A 25679-nucleotide genomic window follows, 5' to 3' on the forward strand; every position below is an offset into this window, starting at 1 on the left:
GACTAACCTGACTATCTTATGTTTAAATTAACCAGAAAGCAAACACGCGCATTAGAACTGCAGCTGAAACTATTGAAGGAACTCTACAACGCGGCCGAAGCTTCTAGGACAGGTAGCAGTGGCTACATCTCGCGGCGTTCGTGGAAAAGGAGAATGCCAGAGCCCGGCCGGTTGCGCCACTAGATTATCTTCTAGTTCACTACATTTTGGAGCAATCTAGCGCGTACCCATCAATGCAGAGTCAATGGCAAATACAACCCAATCAGACAACCTGCAGTAATTATTGCTGATTGTGAGATGTGATCGAATTTGCGTTACGGCGAATTGGTGCACCGTGGCAGCTCAAATAATTCCCTCCGGCCTTCAATATAAACGAAAAAAGAAAAGCAGACACTCCGTGTAGTATGCTTTGCCGGTGCCAGGTGGCGCCAGTGCTCGCCTTAGCGCTCTCCTCCTCACTGGAGTGCTCCCCGAAAAATCGATCACCACCGAGTTGCGCCCCATCCGAGCCCACCCTTCGCTGAAGACAACCCATCTCCCCCACTTCATACGACGTTCTCATTTTCGCAGCAGTGCCTGAGCACTGAAATGTTAAACGAAACGCCTTAAGGTGTCTGCAGCTGAAGCTAAGCGCCGCCTGAGCGCAGTAAGATTTGGCAGGAAAGCGTCCACTTGATAAGCGTCCTCGCGCGCCGTAGTAGAATAGTATGTTCTTTTTCAATACAACGATAGGAGTCAACTGAACAAGGGTCTGGATCTGAGCTAGTTGCTACGGCTCTTTTCGCCGTCCGTGTCTATGTGCGCTTAACCTACCGAGAGGAGTGAACGCTTTCAGCTGCTCAACGCTTAAGAATGTCGATGAAGAAATATTCCTGGATAAAGGATAACTGCGCGCCACGCATGTCTTGAAGCAACAATAACACCATGCTGTTTTGGTAGCTTGGCCAAGACTGTGGCTTTCCAGAAGTGCGCGTGAGTGCTGTCAGGAAGAGGGAACGACGGGTCACGGAGGCTCAGACATCATGGCGGAGAGTGGTCCTGCACCGGACGGCGAACCATCGATGGAGGAAGGCGCAGCAGGGAGTGATTGCGGGTGAGTTCGTGTTTTTGCGTGTATCCCCTATGTATTCCTCTATCATATGATGCACCAGTGACAGGGGGACACTAGTCGTGTATTTCGAGCCAAAGAAAAAGGTGAATTACATCATTGCGCGCTTGGCAAAACAGTTCGAAAGGCAAGTACTTTTCCTGACTCCAGTCAAGGAGATGGGAAAGGCAAGACAACGTTGCTCCAACTCAACGTAAACGTTAGATGAAATAGGGCTGCGGCATGCGTGACGTGTTGTGTAAGCATCGTTCTGCCTGAAATTGAGCAGTAAATAAATAAACCTGGCTTGGAAAGCTCTTTTCTCGTGAAGCTGACGTGCTATTCTGAAATGCACTCACGTGAATGCCGCTTTAGATGGTATATAAAGCTCGTCTTGCGTTTCAAGGCAAAACACACACACACAACAACAACAACACGCAAGGACAGAACGACTGACGATAGAAACAGGACCAGGATCTCATGCAGAACTTTTATACTCGAGTTCAAGCAGACAAGAGTCTTATAAAGGTGTAGGATGAATAAATTATTTTTTGTAAAAATGAGCTGACATTGGAGTAGTCCGAGGTTAGCGCGCCCGTAGTCCAGAATGGGTTAAAAAAAATGTACTGAAGAAATTTCTGCGAAGGCATCAGAGTTTACCGTTAGCGTTGTTTACTATGTAAATATATTTAACGTGCATTTGCCAGGTAAGATTAGTAGCTGTGTATATGAGATTCCATGCACATGTATTGCATGCGAATTTTTTCTAAAGGAAATCTTAGAATGTAACAATCTTGCTCACGACTAACTCAGTGTATGGCTGTATGCCCGTAGTAATTTGCATTTTTTCGTATTAAGACGCATTTCCTGTGCTTTAAACGTAGCGCAGATTTTGTAGAGCTCGTATTTTAGGAAGAAAACAATTATTGCAAAATTTCAAACGTGGCCGATATGAGAAATGTTTTGCAACTTTGATGCCCCTTCGCGCGTTTGCTCTTTCATAGAGACACTTGAAGACAGAGTTAAATATAGAATGCTGCCTTTGCAGCATTCCTGCAGAAGATGTGTTGCTACTTCACATAGAAGATAAGAAAAAAAATGGGTAAATAAGCAAGGTTTAGCAGAAAAGCTCCTTTACGACAAAAGAAATGAAAAAAAAAACCCACGGAAACAACTTTTAAATTTTTTGTTTGTAAGTCCACTTATGTAAGGCAAAACATGGATGCAATATCATGTTTTTTTTTTCGTTCCCCCTATTCACAATATATAATAAATCAAAGTGGCCGATTTTTAGCGTCCTGTTTTTAGTGTACTGAGGCCTCGTTCCGGTTTTTTAACACTTACTCTATCTAAAATAAATGAAAAAAAAGCAACGGTTGCCATAAATGAAGGGAAGTTTACCTCAGATTTTCATTGTAGCGAGAACAGTGAACGTGTTTTCTTCTGGGTTTCCTGGGACTCAATGCCTGAGAGAACCATCTCGACCCTATTTGTGGTGCTCGAACAAATTTATTGCGTGTCCCTTGCAGTTAAAAAAGCTTAATCCCCGTCAGTTGCGCGGCAGCGGCAGTTCTCGCAACGGGCATCACATATCCGCTTGACTGCTCGTGGGCGCCACACCCACACATGCCACGAATCAATTTTCGCTGTCGATGCTGCTCGACGGGTGCAGCAGGCGCACGCAGCCACGCCACATTCTCGAGCTTGCCGCCAAGTTCGGAGAGCATCTCGTGCGCCGATTGAATGGAGGCGGCACTTGCAGGCCTCTGGTTGTGCAGGGAAGCTTCGTGCTTAAGGAGTCCACCCACACCGTGACCGGCTTTCCATGCCCGGCAGCGGAAAACGTCCGCCTCGCGGACGTCTACTTGGCGCGCCACAACTCATACACTTGGTACTTATTTTTAAAAGGGCTCGCTCTACCGATCAATGGCGTAGGTGACGTGACAGCAGATGGGTGCTTTTTCATTTAACACGTCGTGCACCCCACCTAGGGCGTAGCAGGCGTGCGCTGCATCGCGACGCATGTTGTCGCTTATGACAGCGCAGCTGTGTGATCCCTTCCTTGTCGCGGAGACGCAGGTGAAGATTTAGATTTGTTGCTCGTGCCAATGATACGATTGTGTTTCATTTCAGAGAAGGACAGTCCAGTTTTCCGCGAAATCAGAACGATGCTTCCGCGCGGCTGACCCTTATTGTCCTCATGAATAGCCATGACTTGAGGGCTGCGTATGCATTCGTGAGTAATGCATTTGGCCACCGATTTCGCTACCTCATTCACAAAAATTTGAGGACGCTTAAGCTTCAAGAGTGGAACGCCATAGCATTCAAAGATCCCTGACTGCGTCTCACGCTTCCCGGCAACTACACCTTATGTAACCGTAATGTTTACCTGGAAGGGCTCGCGGCGAACGCTATGCATTAAGGCAAGCTTCCTGGCAGAAACGCTGCCTCTTGCGAGGGCCGACCCCAGAAGTTGCGCACTGGCGCGCCAAAAGAAAAATTACATAATTTTCACGTTTCTGTTATCGTATCGAACTTTTAAAATTTCAGTCCGAGATTTCACATAAAAGGCATGCGCTGTTGGTGTTTTGTTTCATGGCATTTGTTTCTGGGCTGTCATAGTCACAATTCTGAGGAATAACTTAGTAAAAGATGTAAGACAAGTTGTGAGCAACTTTAATAATATAAGAAAAACATTAGTACCGTATAACATATAAGGCAATTTTGCTCATGGGGCGCCAACGCCGGCTACTGAGCCGGACGCCGGATTTTCTGCAACACGAGGCCGTTAACGCTATCGCGTGAAAAACGGTTGGAGATGACGTCTTCTTGATTAAGTCGCCGCTTTCTCAAGGAGCGAACGTGATCTTGTCCTCGTCAACCATTCTCAGACGAGCCAAAGTGAGGTTTTTACTCCATGGGTAGCTCTCGCATTGATCTGCCATACAATCTAGCGTTGGGAAACCGCGAAAGGCACAATGTTTTCAACCCTTCTAGCGAACTTTCGACCCGCCGTAGTTGCTCAGTGGCTATGGTGTCGGGCTGCTAAGCACGGCGTCGCGGGATTGAATCCCGCCCACGGCGGCCGCATTTCGATGGGGGCGAAATGCGAGAACACCCGTGGTACTTAGATTTAGGTGCACGTTAAAGACTCCCAGGTGGTCCAAATTATTCCTGCGTGCCTCATAATCAGAAAGCGCTTTTGGCACGTAAGACCCCATAATTTAATTTTTAAGCAAGCTTTGCATGCCACTTACGTTCCCCGGCAGGGAGACGCAAAGGTTGGCGCAGCAAACCTCTTCTGGTGCGAGTAGCACCAAATTTGGACGCCGGCTGTAAAACTTTGACAGAGCGGTGGAAGTTCTGGGTTGAGCTGCATCGAACATCTGGAACCGCTCGCGGATAGGACGTGTAATAAATTGCTTTGAGACCTACTCTCTCTGGCCGTTCGTGATGACTGACACAATGTCCTTCTTGTTCCGAGTCTGCCGAGAGTACCCAAGTTCGTCCTTGGTGAAGTAGCCGAGCGCAGCTTGCACATTCGATGTGCTTAACATTAACCGCGTGTACGAAATAGGATCTGACCACATATCATGTTTCTCGCGCCAATTTCGGGCCTTTCTGAGCATGTACGTTGTGACAGCTGGGATTGCCTCTGGAACGCGTTTGTTTCCCTCTTCTGGTGGCATAATGGTTAAGAGGCAGAGGCGCTCTCGATAGGACTTTGAAGCCTTGTACTCTTGCTTCAAGCTTTTTAACCAGTCATCGCACGCCCGACAAACTGTTACAGATAATCCAGGTGTGCTGTCGCTTCCGTATGCAGCGTTTAGAGTTGAGTGCATCTTCGTCACAACGATGCTTTAGATCTCGGCCCGGTTTCTCTTTAGGTAAGACCGTGTGCTGCGTTTGGGAATTGAAGGTGGAGGCTCCAATGGTGAAACGTAAAAAGAAAAGTGGACGTACATATTCAATTCATCAATTGCTTCTTCTTCCTGAGTAAATGCTTAGTCTTCTTCATCACTCGTCTAAGCAGGTGAAGGCAGGATTTATATATATTCTACATTTCTATATAACTATATTCGCTTCTGTGCACTATGAACGCAGACGAACAACACATCGTAATATTCTGGGGGCCTGGACACAGAGGAATCAAGGGTAATATTTTGGCCATCAACTCGCTACACCGAGAAAAGCTCAAAACGCTCCCACGACTGTCGCAGCCATAGATATGAAAGCGTTCCGGTAGAAAAAATATTAGAAGCTATTGGCAACATCTTTAAGATGCTGAAATAACTAATAAGTTTCACCTAATCAATAACGGTTAGGGACTTGGTCATCAACAAAGAAATCACGGGAAGCGGATGTCGTCTAAACTCGAGGTAATGATCCTCCTATCTGTGCCAAATGTAACGAGAGGTTGACCGTCCTTCACATCTTACTGGAGTGCCGGGAAGCAAAATTTGAAAGGAAAAAACACTTCACTCTAGCCTGCAGGCAACATATCTCGGACTGCGCCCGTCCTTGTCCCTCGCTGTCTTTGGTGCTCTTTCGCCTCCCGTGGCCCTTGCATCATAAAAACCTCATTCATCATCATCAACATCAACACAAAAAGAACCAATTTCATTTGTTTCCCATCAGTGATACGATGTTACACCTGAAGAGTGAAGATGCTAGCTAGAGGACAAAGCGAGCACACACTCATAAGAGCATCAAGATGTTCAATCTGTGTTGTTAGTTCTGAGAGCACTTTACGTGTCGGTTACAGCTTTGAAGGGAAGTCGGTACGAGGAAAGAGGTGAAAACACAGCTGGTGTAATATGCTGGTGAAAGGTAGCATTTCACGTTTACCGTTATTGCTGTCTTTCTTTTATCATTTGAATGGAATTTTATTTATTCTGCTCATCACAGAAAAGAATCAGAAGCTAAAGGCCGTATGAACTCACGAAGGATTTTGCTCCTACAACAATTCGGACCGCAAGCCATACACGTACAGCACACAAATTCCACAGACATGGTGAAATCATGGCGAGTGTCGCGATACAAAATGTTATTTACGTGAAAAAGAGAAAATGTCTATAAAAATCCGAAAATTGTAAACAAGAATCTCAAGGCAGATTTTGTTTACAACTTACAAGTGTAACTTCAAAATGAAATAAAATATATCACAATATACTGCGGTTTCAATCAGACAGACTCAACATTGTTCCGAATGAGAAAAGACTGATGTGATTAATTCGAACTCTCCACAATTTCGTCATCATAATCATGTAGTCGATTTAGTAGTGAAGGTGCTTCGTAACTGGCTAGTTGTTTTCAATAATTAGTTCTTATTTTTGGCTTTCTCATAAGCTGTCAGAAGATATAGTGCGGATTAGAGTGCATTATGGATATACTGTGATTTGCTTTCTTTAATGTATCGCAGCAACCTGTAGTAGTGAACCTGGTTTGCCTTTAACACAGAACGTCTTATTGAAAATGGTTTGGTGATAAATAATTAAACATGACCATGATACCCTCGAACGCACGTGAGACTATTTCTTGTAGCGCTATCAATTTATCGTAAACTCTTAGCCAAGTAGTGCCCCAAATTAATATTGTAACGGTAACGAAGAACTCCGCAAGTGAAAGAAGAGGAAGAGAATGGCAAGTATAGTGATACAATTATTTCATCTGAAAATTCCTAACATTTTGTTTGAATTTCTAACTTTAATTTCTTCACTCCCACGCTCTGTTATTAAAATTTATTTTTTGTTTTAATTCCAAACACTAGAAACCGCCTGATTCTTAGGCAATCCCCCATAGTGGGTATGCGCCAGGGTTAGAAAACAAGACATGACAAGAAGGATAGAGTAGCATTGGGTCAGAATAGTTGTGCTTTGGGGCGGCTGAGATTTGGGTGGGTCGTGTATCGCTTGGAACGAGTTCAAGGCGCCGGGCCCCCATTATATTTTCGTGGAAGCGGTCATGTTAAACCGCACCAAGGCGTCCTCTTTCCCCATGCCTTCGCTCGCATATAGCTGCCGCATTCTAAGCCGGCGCCATCATCGGCCCCTCGACTGGGCCACCCCATTTCCGCGAACGACGCCACCGTCGCTTCCATCTCAGGCTTCAGATTCTGGTACGACACCTGCAAACATTCACCATGTAACTTCTGATTCTATCATCCCTTGGAGAAATCTCCATGACTGTGACTGCTTTCGGAAAAAGTGTAAGTGTCCCACCCATTGTGGTGCAAAACCTTTGCGCACCCTTAATTTTGGGCTGCAACTGGTGCTCAACACTGGGCGTGAGCATGAACTTTAACCACGCCAGGTATATAATTGCTCCCTCACGATCCGGCACTTGACCTGGCAGTCAACACAGTCGCAAATAAGATGCTGTCCTCGTGCGCGCGCTCTATATTTGAGTTCGCCAGCCATGCGGTCGCAGGAGCTCTCTCCTTTCTCAGCAATGGCACTTCGTCGTTGCGCAAGCATTTCTCTTGCTTTCGTACGAGAGTACAAGCCTTCTCAACATGGATATGTGCACTAACGACAGCGCTTCTACCGAAGCCGCACAAAAATGAACATGTTCGCCCACCGCAACTGTTTTATCTCCTGTGCTGGCAATATCTACAGTAACCATACGCTTGTCTTCTGCTGCGTGGGTACCCGTTCGTTGCCACATGGACGTATGCTTACATGCGGATGTCTTCGTTGACTGCACTATCTGCTCGGGACCGCGCAATGAGTTTGCCATCCCACGCTCTTTACTGCGCTCCTCTTCTGCATTTGCTGTCCTGGCGTTCAACCTATCAGACAGCCCACTGCGCGTGCACTCTGGAACTGTGTTGGCGTCCGGGGCTGCCCTTTAGCCCTGCTCCGTCCTCACAACAGTGCAACACTGTACTTCTCCAGAGAGTGGCGATGACTTCGTCGTCTTCAATGCGTTCCATTTCGGCCCAAACCTAACGTCATCCGATAAGTCAGATACTCAAGCATTGCTGGTGAAATTTCAAAGGTGCTTGGCGTTATCACCGAGCGAACGTGGCTGCACTACTCGTGTTCGTCACAAAATAAACACTGGCTTCCATGCACTCGTTCGGCACAACCCCCGTCGTGTTTCTCCTGCTCAAGTGGAAGATATATTACACTTTGGCATCATATCTCGCTCCTTTAGTCCTTGGTCATCCCCCCTATAGTTCTCGTGAGAAAGACGGATGGCCCTGCGCAATTTCGCGTAGAATATCGCCGCCTCAACAGCATTCTCGAACCGGTTGTATACCCTCTTCCTTGCCTCGACGACGCCTTAGATCGGCTTCAGGGGGTCAGATATTTCACTACACTCGATCGCCTCTCCGGCTAATGGCAGGTCGGGCTCGACGAGAACGACCACCTGACCTAACGAGCTGGACGCACATGCCTTTGCATCGGCCGCTCTTCGACTTCATCCAAGCAACAGACCTACGTCCTTTTTATTCAATATATGCCGTAGGGTATACTGGTGCCAAATAAACAGACCGTCACTAGCTCATTCGTGCCCCTTGTCCCTTCCCTCGAAAGCTTGGAAATGCGCATAATGTTGCCATAGCGACAGCGTAATCGCAGCTACGGGCGCAGGAACAAGCTATGAAAAAAAACTCGCGTGAAAAGCAAAGCCAGGTAACATCTCATGTGTTAACGATGGCACGAAGGTTACGCTTTGATGGCCTGTTGTAATTTTCTCCTTTATCTTTTCTGTTCCTCGAGCAGGAGTAACCGCCGCGACAGCACAGTGGCTGTAGCGTTGCGCTGCTGAGCTCTTGGTCGCGGGTGCGATCCCAGTCGTGGCAACCGCATTTAGAGAGGAAGGGAAATGAGCAAAAAAAAAAGAGTAAATCACCGCCCCTTCTAGTCCGTGAAGATGATCGAACAGTGAAACTGTGTTAGTTACACCGAGCGTTACACAGGGTGTTCTATTTTGCTTGCGCGTGAAGTACAGCTCTACTCCTCCAGTGGGTCTATCTGAGTTGCATGTTAGCACTAGTGCAGTGAATTCATTCACTTGCGACATGTTGGCATCGCACGTGTCCGTGAAACAGATGACATCGACTTTCTAAGAATGTCATCGTGAATCATGTCAGGAGCGTGCTTGTTTAGAGAACGGACGTTTAGCAATGTCAATGTAACTTCACTACGATTCACTGTAAGACCTTCTAGGCAAGCCTCTGTCAGTCTTCACAGGGTGTTTGCGAAGTCTAATGGATTCATCTGCCAGCTGCCGGTCAACATTCTCCTTCCGTGGTAGAATCGGTAAGCCCCTTTGATGTTGGTCAAGTACAACCGGTTGATGTCGGCGCATCGGCTGAGCGCCGCATCGACAAGGTTCTGCTGGTAAGAAATGTATGGCTCATACCCCCTTAAGCACTAGTTGATACTACCGTAAACGCGGCGTCCCCATTACGACGACAAAAGCGAAGTGAAATTCTACGCTGGACTAACGAGCGGCAACCTAGCCAGCTGGGGAAGACGACCACGACAACGAACGCGGAAGCAGTGGCACCAGCGCGTTCGCGCGTTAGCACCACGTAGCGCCAACAAGCCAGCTGTGGAAGAAGACGACGACGCTGGAGCCATTGCTGATGATGACAGCTTTAGCGAAGTCCGACAACGACGGCACATGGTCCGCATAAACAGCTTCGCTGTAAAAGGCGGTGCATCCATTCTTTAAAGATGATGGACGACTTTAAGGCTATTACCAATGTACGGTATATTGTGCTTAGTGCGTAATTGTTATAACCACTCCACACTTTAAAGCCTTTGGTACTTAGGGTATCATAAATAATTAAGTAAATAAATATTACTCCCGCCTACGACTCGTCTGATAATAAGATTGTCGTTATGGCATAATTTTTTTTTTGACCTGGATTGCGCGGCTCATCTTTTAAGGTATTCACACACGTTGATGATGTTGATAGGCCAATGTCGTGCGACTTTCTTGAGGTTGACAGAGAGAGAGAGAGAGAGAGAATAAACATTTTTATTCGGTGAATGCAGCTTTGGAGAGGCGTCCTCATTCCAGAATACCTTGAGCTCGGGCCGCGTCCTGGGCCCTCGCAATCAGCCGTTGCTGATCCTCGAGGTCGGAGCTGGCCAAGGCTCTTTCCAAAGCTCGTTAGTGGGGTAAGGGTTTGGAGGATTTAATGGTGCCGCTCTGCAACCCCCTACTATGTGCCTGAGGGACCCGGGCTCTGCGCAGAAGCGGCATTGCGGAGAGAATTGTGTAGGGGCTATCAGGTGATTTCTGGTTGGGTGGGGGAATGTATTAACCTGTAGAGCTCGGAGGAATCGCTCCTGCTCTCTAGGTAGTGACTTGTGTGGGGGTGCATATGTTCTGCGGGTTAGCTTGTAGTGTTGTGTGATGTCTTGGTACGAGACTAAAGGGTGCATGCGCTCGGGTTCAGACTCCTCGGCGTCGGCTCGGTGGGTCTGATCTCGAGCCACGTGGTTGGCGACCTCGTTGCCAGGAATGCCTTGATGAGCTGGCGCCCAGATGATCATGACTGATCTCGTTGGCGGCTTTTGATTGATGATCCGGAGCGTAGTGGTATGAATTCTGCCGCTAGCAAAGTTGCGGCGCGCCTGTTGGGAGTCGGTCACTATGACTTCAACCACTGTTTGGGAGAGCGCGAGGGCTATGGCCGCTTCCTCGGCTTGGAGGGGATTGTTTTGTGCGAGCGAAATGCTGCTGCGATGTTCTTTGTTGACGACTACGGTGGCTGTTCTGGCCGCGTGTCTGGGCTAAGAAGCAGCATCCGTGTAGGCTGTGGAGGGTAAAGTCCCGTATCGCTTGTGTATGGCCAGGGCGCGTGCCTCCCTTCGCTCTGCGTTGTGCACTGGGTGCATATTGCGAGGTAGAGGACGTACGGTGATGTTGCTCCGGATAGCATGGGGTAAGCTCACAGTCTGAGGCGGCGGACGGCTCAGAGGGGCAGAGAGCCCCAGGCGTAAGAGAATGGACCTCCCTGTTTCCGTTACCGCCAGCCTTCTTCGCTGACTGGATAAATGTGCCTCGATCAGCTCCTCGGCCGTGTTGTGCACACCTAGTCGTACTAGGCGTTCTGTGGACGTACTGATCGGCAGGCCCATCGCCTGCTTATATGCCTTTTTGATCATTGTGTTGATTTTCCTGAGTTCCGTCGCGTTGAGTAGTGCGTATGGAATAGCGTAAGTTATTCTAGACACGACGAAAGCTTGGACAAGCCGAAGCGTGTCCGCCTCCCCCATGCCTCTTGTCTTGGTTGTTATTCGCCGGATCATGTGGGTAACTTGGGCTGTTGTATTCTTAAGCTTTTGAATTAATATTGTATTGGTGCGATCCGACTGGAAACCATTCCCAGTATCTTTACGCTCTGAGACGGAACGATGGTGTGTCCCTCCAGTTGTATGTTGATAGTGGGCGAGTCGGATCTGTGCTTCTCTCGCGGTGAGACCAGGAGTAGCTCCGACTTTTGGGGGGCGCAGCTGAGCCCGCATGACTTAGCATAGTCGCTCACCACGTCTGCAGCTTCCTGCAAGCAGTTCTCCATTTCCCCGATGGACCACACTATAGGAATAACAGTCTTGGAAATTGCACCGCAACGCCACACCTATATTTTTGGGACGGCGCGGTGGGTTGTGCTCGGATAAAAAGTTACAGAGGCACTTCAGTTTCCTTACGTGCATTGAATGCGAAAGCATTCTTGCCTTGTCGACTATATCGACGTCCATGTCCCTTGACTATGTCGCATGACGTGATCACTTGGTCACGTTCTCGAATTAAGCAAAGTCAGTTTTAAGGGTGGGTCAAAGCAATTTTGGGATTGGGCTAGGTCAGTTTTGAACGTAAGTCATACAATTTTCGAATTGGGAAAAGTACATTTTGGGGATGGGCCACCCAAACTTTGGGGATGATCAATTCAATTTTAGCAAGTGGGCCAGGTCGGTTTTGAACGTTGGTCAACTCAAATTTCGAATTGCGCAAAGTTAATTTTGGGGGTGGGTCAAGTAAATTTTGAGAGTAGGCCAGGTCGGTTTTGAACGTGGGCGAACTCAATTTTCGAATTGGGCAAATCCAATTTTTTGGGCGTGAGCCACGGCGTCCGTCCGACGACGTGGCTCACCGTGAGATCACCGTGAGACGACGTGGCTCACCGTGAGGCCCGAACGTGACGTCATCGAACGGGCCGGGAACGTGACGTCATCACTTAGTCACTTTGGTCTTGGTACCATCGTATGTTAACGCTGGACGCTTCCCGGATTTTCCGCTTCATGGGGCATATAATGCTGTCGCATTAATACACTTCAACTCGTACAACACCTGGCAGGCAACTGCGGCGCCATTCACCCATGAAGGTTTTCTCAATCGAGATATTTTATAGAGGGTTTAAATTAGCAGCACGTTTTTAGTGACAGCAATGGTGATAACTGTGAAGTGCGTGAAGCAAACGTACCTTTCTTTCTATATCTTTTTTGCTATCAGTTTCTGTTTCCACTATGAAGGTAACGACATATATAGTATCGCGCAAGAACAAATAAGAACGGCGCACAGGTGGAGAGTCAAGCCAGTCTATACAGCACAACTGCTTACGTGCATTCCCACTCACTGAGATTCTGGCCCTATCATGCCCCCCTCCACCTGCGTTTCCCCCTACCCCTATATAGAGCATAGCTTGCAGGCGCATCTACCAATCTCTACCCCTTACTCTGTTAGTATTGTGCAGTGCCAATACCATGCCGTTAACAATATATTTCTTTAGTGGGCCTACTTGTGCTCCAAAAAACTAGGGGATACTCAAATCACACTGATGGTTTGAGCACGGTCAACGTAGGCCTTCGAAATCTGGAATGACAGGTCAAGTCCGTCTGCTATTTACGCCTGTATGTAATCCCGTACATTCTAGAGTGCTCGCTGGTGGTGGCCTATATTCAAGAATGTGCAACACTATTCTGGGCGCGCACGCAGTCTCTTTCGTCAAACTCTTTACTACAGAATGAGTGACAAAACTCAATAAGGGCGGGATACAGTAGGCGCGTATGGCGCCAAGCAACAGCTTGATGGCGGTGATAATCATGTGTAAAAACATTCACCAGCAGAGAGCAAAAGAATACACGCATGACAGTATTGAAGGTCTGTCTGTGCATGCAGGTTACCACAGCCGGACAACGTCCTGGACTACGCCCTGTTCGTGTCGCCAGTGTGTCCCGAACTCGGACCAGCAGAACTGCTCGCCGACGCCGTCAGGTGCGCCGACATTCAGCTGGACAGCGTCACCTGGCATTCGATAGCGCCCTCTCGTTGCCGACATACTGTTAACCACCTGCGAGCGTGGAACGAACTTCTCTGGGAGATACGCGTAGAGCTCCTGGAGACTAGTCCAGGGATACTCGCGCTTTGTTCGAATCCACCCACCACGTGGTGCAAGGATGACGGTGACGTCGTCCCGGACAAAGGCGACGTGGGCTTCCGCGCTCAGCGCTACAGGAGTGCCGTGCTTCTCTTCCATTGGCTCCTGCTGAACAACTACTGCGTGAGAACCGTGGAGCTTGACGCCTGCCTCTTGCGTCACCACCACGTGCTGTTTTTCGACACCCTAGAACAGGCACCGTGGTTGCAGCGGCTGAGCTTGGGTTCTTACAAACTCGACGATGCGTCTACTGTAGGACTGACGCAAGTCCTCCCTAGACTGGTGCGACTTCGGGAACTTGAGTTGTACGATCTGTCCATGTGGGGACAGGTCAACGAATGCTGTGCTTTTGAGCGTGCCACGCGCTATCTGCTTAAAAAGACGGCATCGCTAAAGCGCCTACGCCTGACGAGGATCCTTTTCACATTAATTAACGCCACGCGTATCGTGAAAGGGCTCGAGAAGAACTCGACTCTTGAGGGTTTGCACATAGATTGGAATATTATTGAGCAACATGGCTCGCGTTTTGCCGATTACCTCGCTGGGAACGTCACTCTTCGAGAGCTCACGATAGAGGACTGGAGCTACTCGTTGCCTAATATGGGCACCGTGTTCAAAGCGTTGGAAACAAACCGAAACATAGTCCGAATAGTCGGTGATGGTATCTACATGAACATGGAAGACATTCGGGCTTTGAGCAATGCACTCTTGGTCAACGACGTTGTCGAGAGCATTGACCTAACCAAGTGCCGCTGGTGCACCGAACACCAACAAGGGGCCAAAGTCGCCGAAAGCATGTTAGAGCATGGTGCGACCTGTCACCCGTTCGCGAATTTTCTAACTCATAACAAGTCTCTCCATTTCCTGGGACTTCCTGAAGATATGCTGACCAGTGAGTGGGCACAATGTTTCTTAGAGGCCCTTGGTCGCTCCCACCCGTGCTTGAGGGTCGACGCTGGTTACGTAAACCAAGACAGACTCTGTGACCTACTCCCTCTTGCCAAGTCAAACGGATGCCTTGGCAAGTTTACCTTCCGAACGACCATTGACAACGTGATATCCGTGATCACACTCAATGAGGTACAATGCCTGAAAGGGGTAATCTGTCCCGGACCTTCGGAAGCAGGACTTGGGCGTGCGAACTCCTCAAAGCCGAGGAATCCCGTTCGAGCAAGATGCCCGCGCAACAGCAAGAGGCACAGCAGTGGGCACAGCAGGCATGTCACGGATAACCCTCCTCTCCTCATCACGGACATGCGAAGAGCCACGGACGCACTGGAGGAGATGATAAGTCTGCTTGTAATGTCGAAGAATCTTACGAGTCTGCACATCAATTTCTTCCGAGACGTAAGTGAAGATGCGACGCAGCTCCTGGCGGATTTTCTGAACCACACGAGGACACTGACTGACTTGGCCATTGTACTCGACTGCAAACCCGAGGCTGCGCGTATTATATTCGACGGCCTCAACCATAACAGAAGCCTGTCCACACTATCGGTGCAGACGTCACACGCGCAGTGTTTCAAGGACCTTCCCGACAAACTGGCATTTCTCATATTGTGCAGCGGGCACATGACGCGGCTAGAGTTTCCTCTCCTGGGCCCCTCGCAAACGACACAGGTGTGTGTGTTTTGTCTTGTCGCTGACGTAGAAGTGCAGCCACGGTTAGAGACTGTCCATTGATTCAAAGGGGCTACGTCTGCAAATACTTGCGCTGAGAAAAAGAGTCATATTATTAAAAAAAATCAAACGGTAGGACATGAGAAATAACCTCACCCACAGCTACATTTATTGGGAGCTTTTCAAGGAAAGCGTCAGAATGGGCCAGCCATTTTGCGCACGCAGATGAGATCGGACAGAGGAATTCAAGTTGCTAGAGTGCCACTTTTGGTGTCTCTTTCTAGTCGCTGCATATTACGGTAGCACAGACACTGAAGAAATATACGTGCACGCAGCCCGGTCTTTCGAAAGAACAAACGAAGCATGTTGTCAAAAGAAGTTTGTTGAACTCTATTATCGCCAATGAAAGCTCAGAGGTTGGCATCCCGCAACGCTTAGTGAAGAATATTGGCTCAGTTCCCGCCGTAACGATGAAATCCGCGCACTGCCCCTGATAGTAGCAGGCTTCTCTACAATGCATCTAGCGCGCGCCGCCGTAGCAGATGACGCGGCTCAAGACTCCGCTCTAAAGCGGGGGCTACATGGGGCGTTTTTCTCCTGCGATTATCGCGCGCCAAAAAAAAAAAAAAAAAAGAAACGCGCTGGCGGGACGCCGGCCAGGCTACATGAGGCGTACGAGCGGCGAACGCCGCCGCAGTGTGGCCAGACAAGGCAAAAATGTTTTGGCTACCACTAAATAAACGAACAATGCTTATATGTTGTTTGCTTGTGTAATAATTAATAAATTATGCAATAAATACCTCCCTAATATGTCTATAAACATTACCAGGTATGTTTAGTATTGTATCGATATTTTTGTGGATGTTCAGCGGAGAGAGTTGGCCGGAAATGTTTCGTCTGGCAACCTTGTGCGACTGAAACGGCGTGCGGATTGCGCAGAGTTTCTATCTGAGCTTCGTTCTGTTCATTGGTTGTGGCTCTCGCTGCTGAAAACTAATTTTAAAAAGAGTTTTCATTTACTTCGCGCGGACGGCAAGCAGGAAGTGACTCCGACAGGCACTTACGGTAGCGTCAGATGCGTGCGCGCTGCGTCAAAATCTAGCCGGTCCTGATCGGCGGCGGCGGGCGTTTTTCTCGACGCCGGGCGTCAAATCGGCGCCGTGAGGCGAAAATCGCCTCAAAAACGCTCCATGTATTCCGGGCTTTAGAGCGTCTGCGCCTGCGCGCGTTGCTGCCGCCGCCGGACTCCAGTTACAGCGTGTAGAATAGGCACTGTACTCCAGGGCTCACCGCATCGCGATGCAATGCGCTGCGAGTTTTCCCCTTAGTGTGGAACAGCCTATACAGCGCCATGCTTGCCTATCAGGGTACTCTGGGGTACTTGTGTATTCCTTTTAACGAAATATAAGTGCACTAACGCCAGCTTTTGTTTAATATTTCTGAATGAACGAAAGTCGCACAGTCTTCTTGTGTGGCATGAAGTAAGCAAGAGACTAGTCTAGACCGCACGTTGCCAGAGTGTACGATGCCACAGGCCGCTGCTGCGGAGGTTGCAGATTGATTCCGCCACCGTCTGTAGCATCTACACCTTGGGCTTCAGAGAATAATAATAAATTCTGGGGTGTTACATGCCACAAACACGATCTGACTATGAGACATGCCGTAGTGGGGGAATCAGGATTAATCTTGACCACCTTGGGTTCTCTAAGACGCGTCTAAGTCTATACATACGTACGGTCGTTCAGAAGCATACTGTCCCACAGAAGCAGCTGCAGCCGGCATCGAATCCGCGATCTCTAACTCAAACATGGTCAGCACGCGGATGCCGTGACCGGTAAATCGAGCCCGAGACCTCAGGCTTATAGATTAAAATTTAGATTTGGATAACCTCCACGATTTAAATTTAGGAACTATATACATGCCGAATCGGCACAATCTGTATCACCGATTCTGTAAACAGTGCTCCATAATATTTTTTTTTCTGTCTGCGGTTCTTTAAGGTGTATACACAGCACAGTACACGGATGTTCTTGCATTCCACTTCCGTGGAAATGCGGCCGCCGTAGCCAGGAGTCGAATATGTCCTATTGATCCTCAAACTGGTACTCAACAGGAGAGCGCCACTGAGCCATCGATGCGGGTAGAAGCACAATACCATTGCCCCGAGAAACAATAGAATATCTTAGTGCCACTATTAGCAGTAAGTTATTTTATATCCATTGCAGCACAAAGACCTCGCCCGACGATATCCCATTAGACCTGTCTTATGCATACAGGCAGACTCCACGCAGTGCCCGTGCCTAGTTTCTCCACAGATTTGTAGCCGTTTGCGGATTACCGCAGGAGTAAATGTAAGTTAGCCGGGTTGGTGGTGCCACCTGTTGGAGAAGTGTTCAGCGAGACAAACATAGAGCTGTTATGTGTGTTAAATGCGTCTAAGACATTGCGGTTAGACAAATTTTCAACAAATGTCGCTACCAGCATCGTTACTGCCGCACACATCTCCGGTAAACCGGTAATAAGCAGGTGTTTGCTAAAGAAGGCTGGTTGGTACATGACATATATATTGCATTCACCGCAATAAACCCGTTGTTGTTAGTCAGATCCTTCTCTGTCGTGCTCTCGTCATACAGCCCAAAGCGCTGTTCCCGTCCTAGCGGTAAAGCGCAAACGGGAGGAAGCTTGCGGATAACCTAGAACTCTGCTATCTTCCTCCACGTTTTTCTGCACCCAAAGCACCCGTTCTGTAATGTAATAGACCACCGGTTATAAGCTCGATGCATTGCATTTTGTTGTGATGCAGGTCTAACGATTGTTGCCTGTGCAGGTGTACTGGAAGCTGCCGCGACGCGTAATGGAGGCTGTGCCGCTAGTGGTGTCGCCCACTGACGGGCTGGCCGTGTGCCAGCAGCAGATCAAGCTCATCTTCAACAAGGTTCGCACGGACGCCATGCTCGAGCGCGAGGCGACTACTTTCGTCATGGGAACAAGCAGGACAACGGCGGCCGCCGAGGCATTCCAACGGCACGGGGGAAGCCCGGAACTGCTCGCCAGAGTGCGCGAAACGGGACTATTAAGAGGAGAGCTCGCTCAAGCCAAAATCAAAGCCGCTCGGGAGCGGCTTGCATTGGACTTTTTTGTTCTCACAGGAGTCGTGCGGGAGCATGTGGTGTGTCTAAAAAGTGCGACTGGAGCAACTCAGATCGATCAGGTGTTGAATGCCCGTGTGCTAATAAACATCGTCAGGCACCTTATGGTGTCGGACGTGGTTAGGTGAAAGCCCTTCTTCGTTTTACCTGAATGAGCATGGACGTTGAGATTGAAACTGCCGGATACAGGCTCTGCGCCCGCCCAAGAGGTGAGTTGTTGCTATCTTATTCGCTCTCATTGCCGATGAGCTCAAGACCCGCTGTATTATACTGGGCATAGTTGCGTATACAAACGCTGAGGGGCACAAATTTTCATCATTCGGGGAGCGACAATAACCTTGAATGAAAATAACATGTCCCGATCGAATCATGGCAGTTCAGAATAAGGACATGTTCTCATTTTATTTCAAATATGACACGCACCACCGAGAGAGAGAGAGAGAGAGAGAGAGAGAGAGAGAGAGAGAGAGATAAAGGATTGCACAGAAAGGCAGGGAGGTTAACTAGAGGTGATTCCGGTTGGCTACCCTGCACGGGGGAAGGGTTAAGGGGGATAAAAAGAGCAAGAGAATGGAAGGAGGAGATAGATAGAAAGAGAGACAAGCACTAACAAAGCACGCACACTTAGAGCGGTAGGGGGCGGTGTTATTAAAGTCTACCGTGAAGCCCGGTAGACAGCAGAAACCTTCATTACCCGAGTAGGGCCTTCAACGCGAATGTTCTTTCAAAGCACTGACCTAAAGCTTTGAGTTCTGACAGTGGACGATTGTCCAACGGGTTCGTTACTCTGCACATCACTTGTCTCTGGGCGCTATATCGCGGGCAGACACAGATAATATGTGTAAGCGTCTCATCGCTGTTGCATGTGTAGCACGTGGGGCTGTTGGCCATTCCAGTAAGGAAAGCATATGAGGTCGTAAAGGCAACGCCTAGCCACAGACGGTGCAGCATGGTCTGTTCACGTCGTGGTGACCCAGGCGGGAGGTGCATCCGTATGTCCGGAGACAACGAACGCAAACGACACATGCTGAAATGTTTACATCTTGAGGTAGTACACAAATTTATCGTTACGTAGACATGTTTTCGAAAGAGGCACAAAGTCGCCTCGTTCAATGTGAAAGCCGCTATTGGCGGCTTTAGCTCAGTGGGAAAGGAGAACAGGAGATCTGGACACCAGTGAACAAGACGAGAGGGGAAAACTGATTTTGGTGCTTATGTTTTGAAACAGTGCTTGGATGTTCTTTTATGTCTAGTCGTATTCTAAATTAAATTCCTTATTTCCCCGCGATGGCCTTTCAAAAGCAAAAGCAAAAAAAAAAAGACAGCTCTATTACAGTGAATGCAATTTGTATGTTTCCAGCCTAACCTGGGTCTCTATGCTACTTATTTTGCCGTATTTCTTAGTGTAAATTGTAGCGCTGTTCGAATATTTGAAACTTTCGAATAACGAATCGAATACTGTAGTAGTAGTAGTATTCGATTCGGCCTTTTATTCGCTATTCGTAAATGCGAATATTTATGGAACACTTTTCGAATATCTCGAAACGTCAAATGTACCCAGATAAAAATAAAACATCCGCGCGGGCATAGTACGGGGGACGTTCCGAAAGTTTTTTACTACATACTGTGACGGTATTATATTCAGAATATTAGAATTAATGTCGCCAACGCCACGGGATGGGATTAGCTTGAGGTTATTTATCAAGCATGCGACACTTTCAACTGTTATTTCTACAGGTGACATGTATTGGTAGTTTCGATACATCCGGCAGATAAGGCTGATCTTCTGTGGTGAATATTGAAGAAAAATAAGTATTGAAAGTAGAAGCGCACTGAGTACCTGAGAGGGGAGTGTTGTTATTGTTGTGGCCGACTAAAGTGAAAAATGGACAGCCAACCTTCATTGACAGATCAATTTTAAATACAAGGTCACTATAACTGTAATAAAACGAACTGCGCTAATAGCCCCTCTACAATTTTAGAGCCTAGTTGCAAACAAGCTTTTCACGAACGACAGGCTGCTTTGTGACCAGCTTTCCAGAAACGCTAAATAAGTGGTTGTTGAGAAAACACCAGACGGTATGGAAAAAGAAAACAGAAAGCTGCTGAAGTATCTGTATATAGTACATACAGTAACTGACCCGCTAAATGGAAAACATCACCGGTGGCAGCCTAAAAGATAAAACTTCTGCGTGAATGGACTGTAAGAAACAGTAATTGGCATACCAGAAACAAAAATAACCGGTGGGCACGTAAAGGATAAGAAGAGGAACTGAGGGGCCCGATTTTTGTTAGTCAAAATCATACGAAGCCAAAAGTCATTGAAGAAAACGGAAGCATAGGGAAAATCATTTAATTTTTGGTGGAAGCTAAAAAATTATAAGCTGAAGCTAAGTAAAAGCAGAGGAAAAAGTAACTTGCTGCCGGTGGAAGCCCAACCGGTAAACTCTGCATCGCGCGCGTGTTGTATTCGCCCTTCTGCTACGCCGACGACCACGTCCGCATTGTAGGGTATTTATCATATGTGTACATGATCTAACCCAAGTGTTAGCCAGCACCACACTTACACTGCGAAACCGAAAACAATGATGCTTGCAAAACCCATTTTGTTTGTGCATTCTGTCGAAAACGTTTATCCTTGTAGTTCTGATAATTTGCGGTACTGCGTTCAGCAGGAGAACAGTAACTCGACTTTAAGAGTCGGTTGTTGCGAAACATTTGGTTAGTTCCAATATTCAAAAATACCCAATAGATCATTTTTAAATATGAATCGATTATACACTAACTATTCATATTCGTATTCGCAACTCCGAATATTCGTCCACCTGGGATATTTCTTTTTCCTATGGTAACGCACCACGAACGGCTGATCGTCGGATTTTATTTTTTTCTGGGCATGCTGCTAAATTCAACTCAACGGCATTGGATTGACAACTATTTTATATAAATGTATTTGTATATCGTGGACTCCCTCTCTGAAACGGCTAGCAATTGGGCGACAAAACCTTTTCAAAAGAAAAAGAAAAGAAGTGTGGTGCACGAAAACTTATTGTTCCTTTTTGTTACATGTATGCAGGTTGGCTGTGCCTGGAGAAGAGTTTTTTAGCTGCACCAGGAAGCAAGAATCTCGACACCAGTCTTATCGAATTCCAGCAGGAGCGTCGCAAACACACGTCAATTGCTTGTGACGACGCCACGGATATCTGAGCACGGTCGGTGAAGTGAGAGTTGCAACGCCGCGAAAAAAACTGCTGTTCTGAACACTTTCGCCTACAAGCAAGCGACTGAGGAGGCGCAGCGGCCTCTGCTGGTGCTCACGGAAGCAAATAGTGCCACGTGATGACTTTGTTATCATTCTGTACAGTGCTGGCCGTTTAAAGCCTGTGTCGGTGTTTGGGAAGTGTGAAGCCCGTTGCAACAACGTTTATGCGGCGTTCAGCCTTCCCCGTCGTCGAAGAAGCAGTCTGATAAATAACCCTGAATGAGCTTCCGTGCGACGCTCGGATAGGCCGGATGGCTACCGAAGAGCGTTGGGGGAGCTGCGTCATGGCCGTGGAAGCACGCGCATGCTGGACTCCGTGTACCAGTGCAACAAGATGGACTCCTTGGTAGATCATGATGGTCTATAGGGCACGGAGGAGGGTGAACAAACTAAGACACGGCACACGGTGCAGTTTTGTGTAGTTGTGTTTCTAACGGTAGAGAAGGGTCGTGTTAACTTGGCCGGAATATATGCATGTAGCGCTAAAGACGGCAATAGTGAGCGGCCGCCTTGATGAGCCGTAATAAGGCCTCAGAGATGGATAATTTATTGGGACCTATGAAGAGAAGAGGGCAAGTGAGATTCTAATGTTCGCTGTGAACCAAGAGACCAAGGGTTAGAGAACTCGCTGCAGGAGGCACGGTAAGACGACGATTGTCGGAGCATTGCAGCGGGCCTACCTGAGGACTTTTCTGATCCACCGCGCCTAAACTACATGAGACCGGCAACTACTTTCTCTGCTTCCCAGACTGGGAAATGCGACAGGTTGCGGGCGGCCCTGTAAGACAGCGGCGGAGAGGCGCCGGAGTGAATGGCCACTGTTGTGGGAGAGGGCGGGTACATAGGAGCCGCGCGCCACCTCAGTCGTGCGCAGAAGAGTGGTCGGTGTAATTTCTGCAGTTTCTGACGAGAATGAAGGCGCAGTCGTTGGGAGAAGAGGTTAGCGAAAGTAGCCACTGGTGAGCGGCGATATTGAAGCACGAGCTGCTTTAGTTGGCGAATACGCCGACAGCGAGGGCGCTGAGAGTGGCAATGCGAAAATAGGAGGCGCTTTACTATTCGTAGTCTCAAAGAGCCTATCACCAGATGCATTGGAAGCAGACAAGCACGGTGCGCACATCGCACGCTGTCTGCGATACATCGAACCGCGGCACGGCGTCAGAACAGTTCAAATTTCGAACGAAACCAATGTTGACAGCCAGGCCTGTAAGCGTGGATGCATTGATAGAAACCGCGCGAAAACACGGGGAAAGAAGGAGACAGATGGGCGCAGACTTACGCCTGTGTTTACTGAGTCTATCAGTATCAATCTATGTTTCCTTGTGTCCCAAGGCTACGCGTACTTCTTTCGACGACACCTATTATGACGCGTGGCTTCGATAAGACATCCAATGCACAGCGCGCAAAACCGTCACTGGAAGTGTGCCGCGTAGCAAGAAGGGGAAGACAGATAAAGAATGGAGGCAGCAATCGGTGGAAGTAACATGATACGGTCCTTCAGATTTGGTGCGGGGGAAGGCAGGGAAAGAACGTCGCTTGCGGATGCTAGTTTTGGCAGTGGGTGTCTGTCGGCGAAGGGGGTAAACGAGCGCAGTATGGTAGGCATAATTTAAAGAAGTTATTCTCTCTCTCTCTGCGTGTGTCTCTACTGGCAGTGAAGCTCGCTTCAGGGCATCATAGCTACGTGGCCCTTTAATTACTCCCGTATCTCCTCAGCTAACACAGCGATTTGAAAATTTAGTGAGGTAAAGTGCTTTCTAGACGGCGCTTTACAACCAGTGTATTAGAAGATGAAATTTTCATGGTAGCACGGAGGGAAATGCTTTGCTATTTGAAGCCCTAGCTGGACGGCAAAAAAAAGTAAGTAAATAAATAAAAATAAAGCATTCCGGAGCTAACATCCCCACCAGGATGAGACATGTGTGCGCGGTAGTGAAAATTCGAAGACCACTCGACACATGCTAATGCAATGCGAAGGTATTCACCCAGTAAGACCGGTAGGGAACGTCCGCCTTTCAGGCATTTAAATTAGATGGAAGCATTAAGCGGTCAGCTGTCGACATAGGAGATCTTTAAAGTATAGGAGGAAAAAAAGAAGGGGAGAGCTTGACAGGACTGGATCCGTTGCAGGCATAGTAACTAAACAATCTAGAAATGGAGGTTTTAAGGAAGCCAGAAATGATTAGGGAGACATTGACAAAACGCTAGCTAGGCTGATGAATAATCTGTATATTACTCAATTAGATAAAGCAGGCTAAGTGACTATTTGTCCCCGCATCATTTCGAAGGATATCCGAATAAATCAGCATCGTCCTCATCATAACCGAAAGTTTTGATTGGACCTGGCGAGGGAATTATTCAATATTAAGGCAGGTTGGCTGAGTTCCTAGCCGTCTTCCGCGAGGAAGCTTTCTTACGGTGAGCGAACGGCTTCCGACGGCGACAATTCTGCCCGGGCCATCATTCAATTCGTTTCCGATGACTGTGCAGCGATCATTTTGCCAGGACGGGGTAGCGCAATAAAAGTTGACTTGTTCTGTTGCAGTGCCAGATCAGTGTCTCTCTACTTTAGTACAGGGGTGTGCGAATAATCAAAATTTTCGATTAGTATTCGATTTGAGAATTTACTATTCGAAACGGTCAATATTTTTTTTTAAGACTGCGAAGTCTTGATTTCATGGTAACAAATAAATCTCATTGCTAAAACGAAGAAAGAAAGTTCACGGCAAAAGCGCTGTGAAAACAAACGAAATTTTATTCATGTCTACTCAGAACTGTTTATGCACATACAGAAGAAATGAAAAAGAACAAAAACGAAGAACAAACCCCAATGAAGCGAAATGGCAAGCAGAGAGAAAGAGAGAATAAACATGTTTATTATGCAACACATCTGATTACACGGTATCATGCAAAGTTTCTGATTTTTGGCTAAAGCACACGAAAGCATATGTTCATGTGTAATACGGTCCCTCCTCTTATATGAAGATGTGCACCTGCTAAACTACGGTGTGTAGCTGCACATAATAAAGTCCGAAGCCGCATTAGAAGTTGTTTTAACCCTTTAGATGCCACTGACATACCGGCACGCTATGCACTGCCAACGCTTGGACGTGCGCACCAACATGAAGGTGGCGAGCTCCGAGATAGTTGCGGCACCTCTTGTATATTTCTATAAGCATATTTTCTCAGTCATAGCCTCCGAGGCTTGGTATTTTGTAAACTACTCCAGCAGAGTGGAATGACGTAGTACACCGGTCGGTTTCCAAACGCGCTTGTAAGCTAACGAGAAAATGTTGTGTAGCCAGTGGATCGACGCAAATAACACATTTCCACCATATCTTTGCCCTACGTTTTTAAGACCATGGGCCGATGTGAGGTCGTGACATGTTCACTATCAGGACGCACAAAGTTTATCGACTATTCCGCGTTACTGTACCAGAAAAGGCCACTTGGTAGCCATGTGGAGCCAAGATATATATATATATACAAAAGAACCAGGCTACCCTGAATGCTGGCGACCGTTTTCATATCAAACATTCCGAGCATATTGTGAACTATTTTACGAACCACTGCACGGTCGCTTATTCCGCCTTTGTCATCGATGTCGTCCACCTTGATATTCAGTCCCGCAGCTGTGGAATTATTTAAAGAGATGAAAGAGTACACCATACAGGTAAACCACGGAAAGATTTTTGTAGGCAAATGCGGCATTTCGGTGCATGCTTTCAATGAGCTATTTGCTTCATATTTAAAATCAACGACCACGTATCGGGGAGGCAACGTTTATCTACACAAAGCGCAAGTGTGCAGCAGGTCGAGAATGCGAAAATTAACCGTACGCTAAAAGAAAAAGTCAGTGGTATGACGCACCGCATTTTTTGGTACGTACGCGGATGATTACTCAATCAGTAATGCAGAACTTTCGAAAGGTGGCAAAATTACTTTAGACAATTTTACGCTAGAGAGAAAAGACCTTCAGCTCACTCATGAACTGCACTTATCAGACATCCGTCTGAAGTTTCGCCGCGATCACGTTTAATGATGCATATATTCCAAGATCCGGAATACCTATCCTTCCATTCAGTTAAGGTCATTCAAAAGGACCGTAAGAGGAATTGCTTTTTTGTGCCTTATACGTTCACTAGTGAAATAATGTGT

The 25679-nt window shown here is 47.6% G+C and overlaps 1 protein-coding gene across 1 annotated transcript; it reads left to right on the top strand.

The window, feature by feature from the left end:
- The first annotated feature begins 1022 nt into the window (after window positions 1-1022).
- On the top strand, window positions 1023-24410 carry LOC126530605 (uncharacterized). The gene is made up of 4 exons (XM_050177867.3): window positions 1023-1093; window positions 13232-15110; window positions 17938-18468; window positions 21336-24410. Exons 1-3 carry the CDS (start codon window positions 1023-1025, stop codon window positions 18385-18387), a joined length of 2400 nt encoding a protein of 799 aa, XP_050033824.2. The 3' UTR covers window positions 18388-18468; window positions 21336-24410.
- The last annotated feature ends 1269 nt before the right edge of the window (window positions 24411-25679 follow it).

The sequence above is a fragment of the Dermacentor andersoni genome, chromosome 4 (genome assembly GCF_023375885.2).
Source record: "Dermacentor andersoni chromosome 4, qqDerAnde1_hic_scaffold, whole genome shotgun sequence".
Lineage (NCBI taxonomy): Eukaryota > Metazoa > Arthropoda > Arachnida > Ixodida > Ixodidae > Dermacentor > Dermacentor andersoni.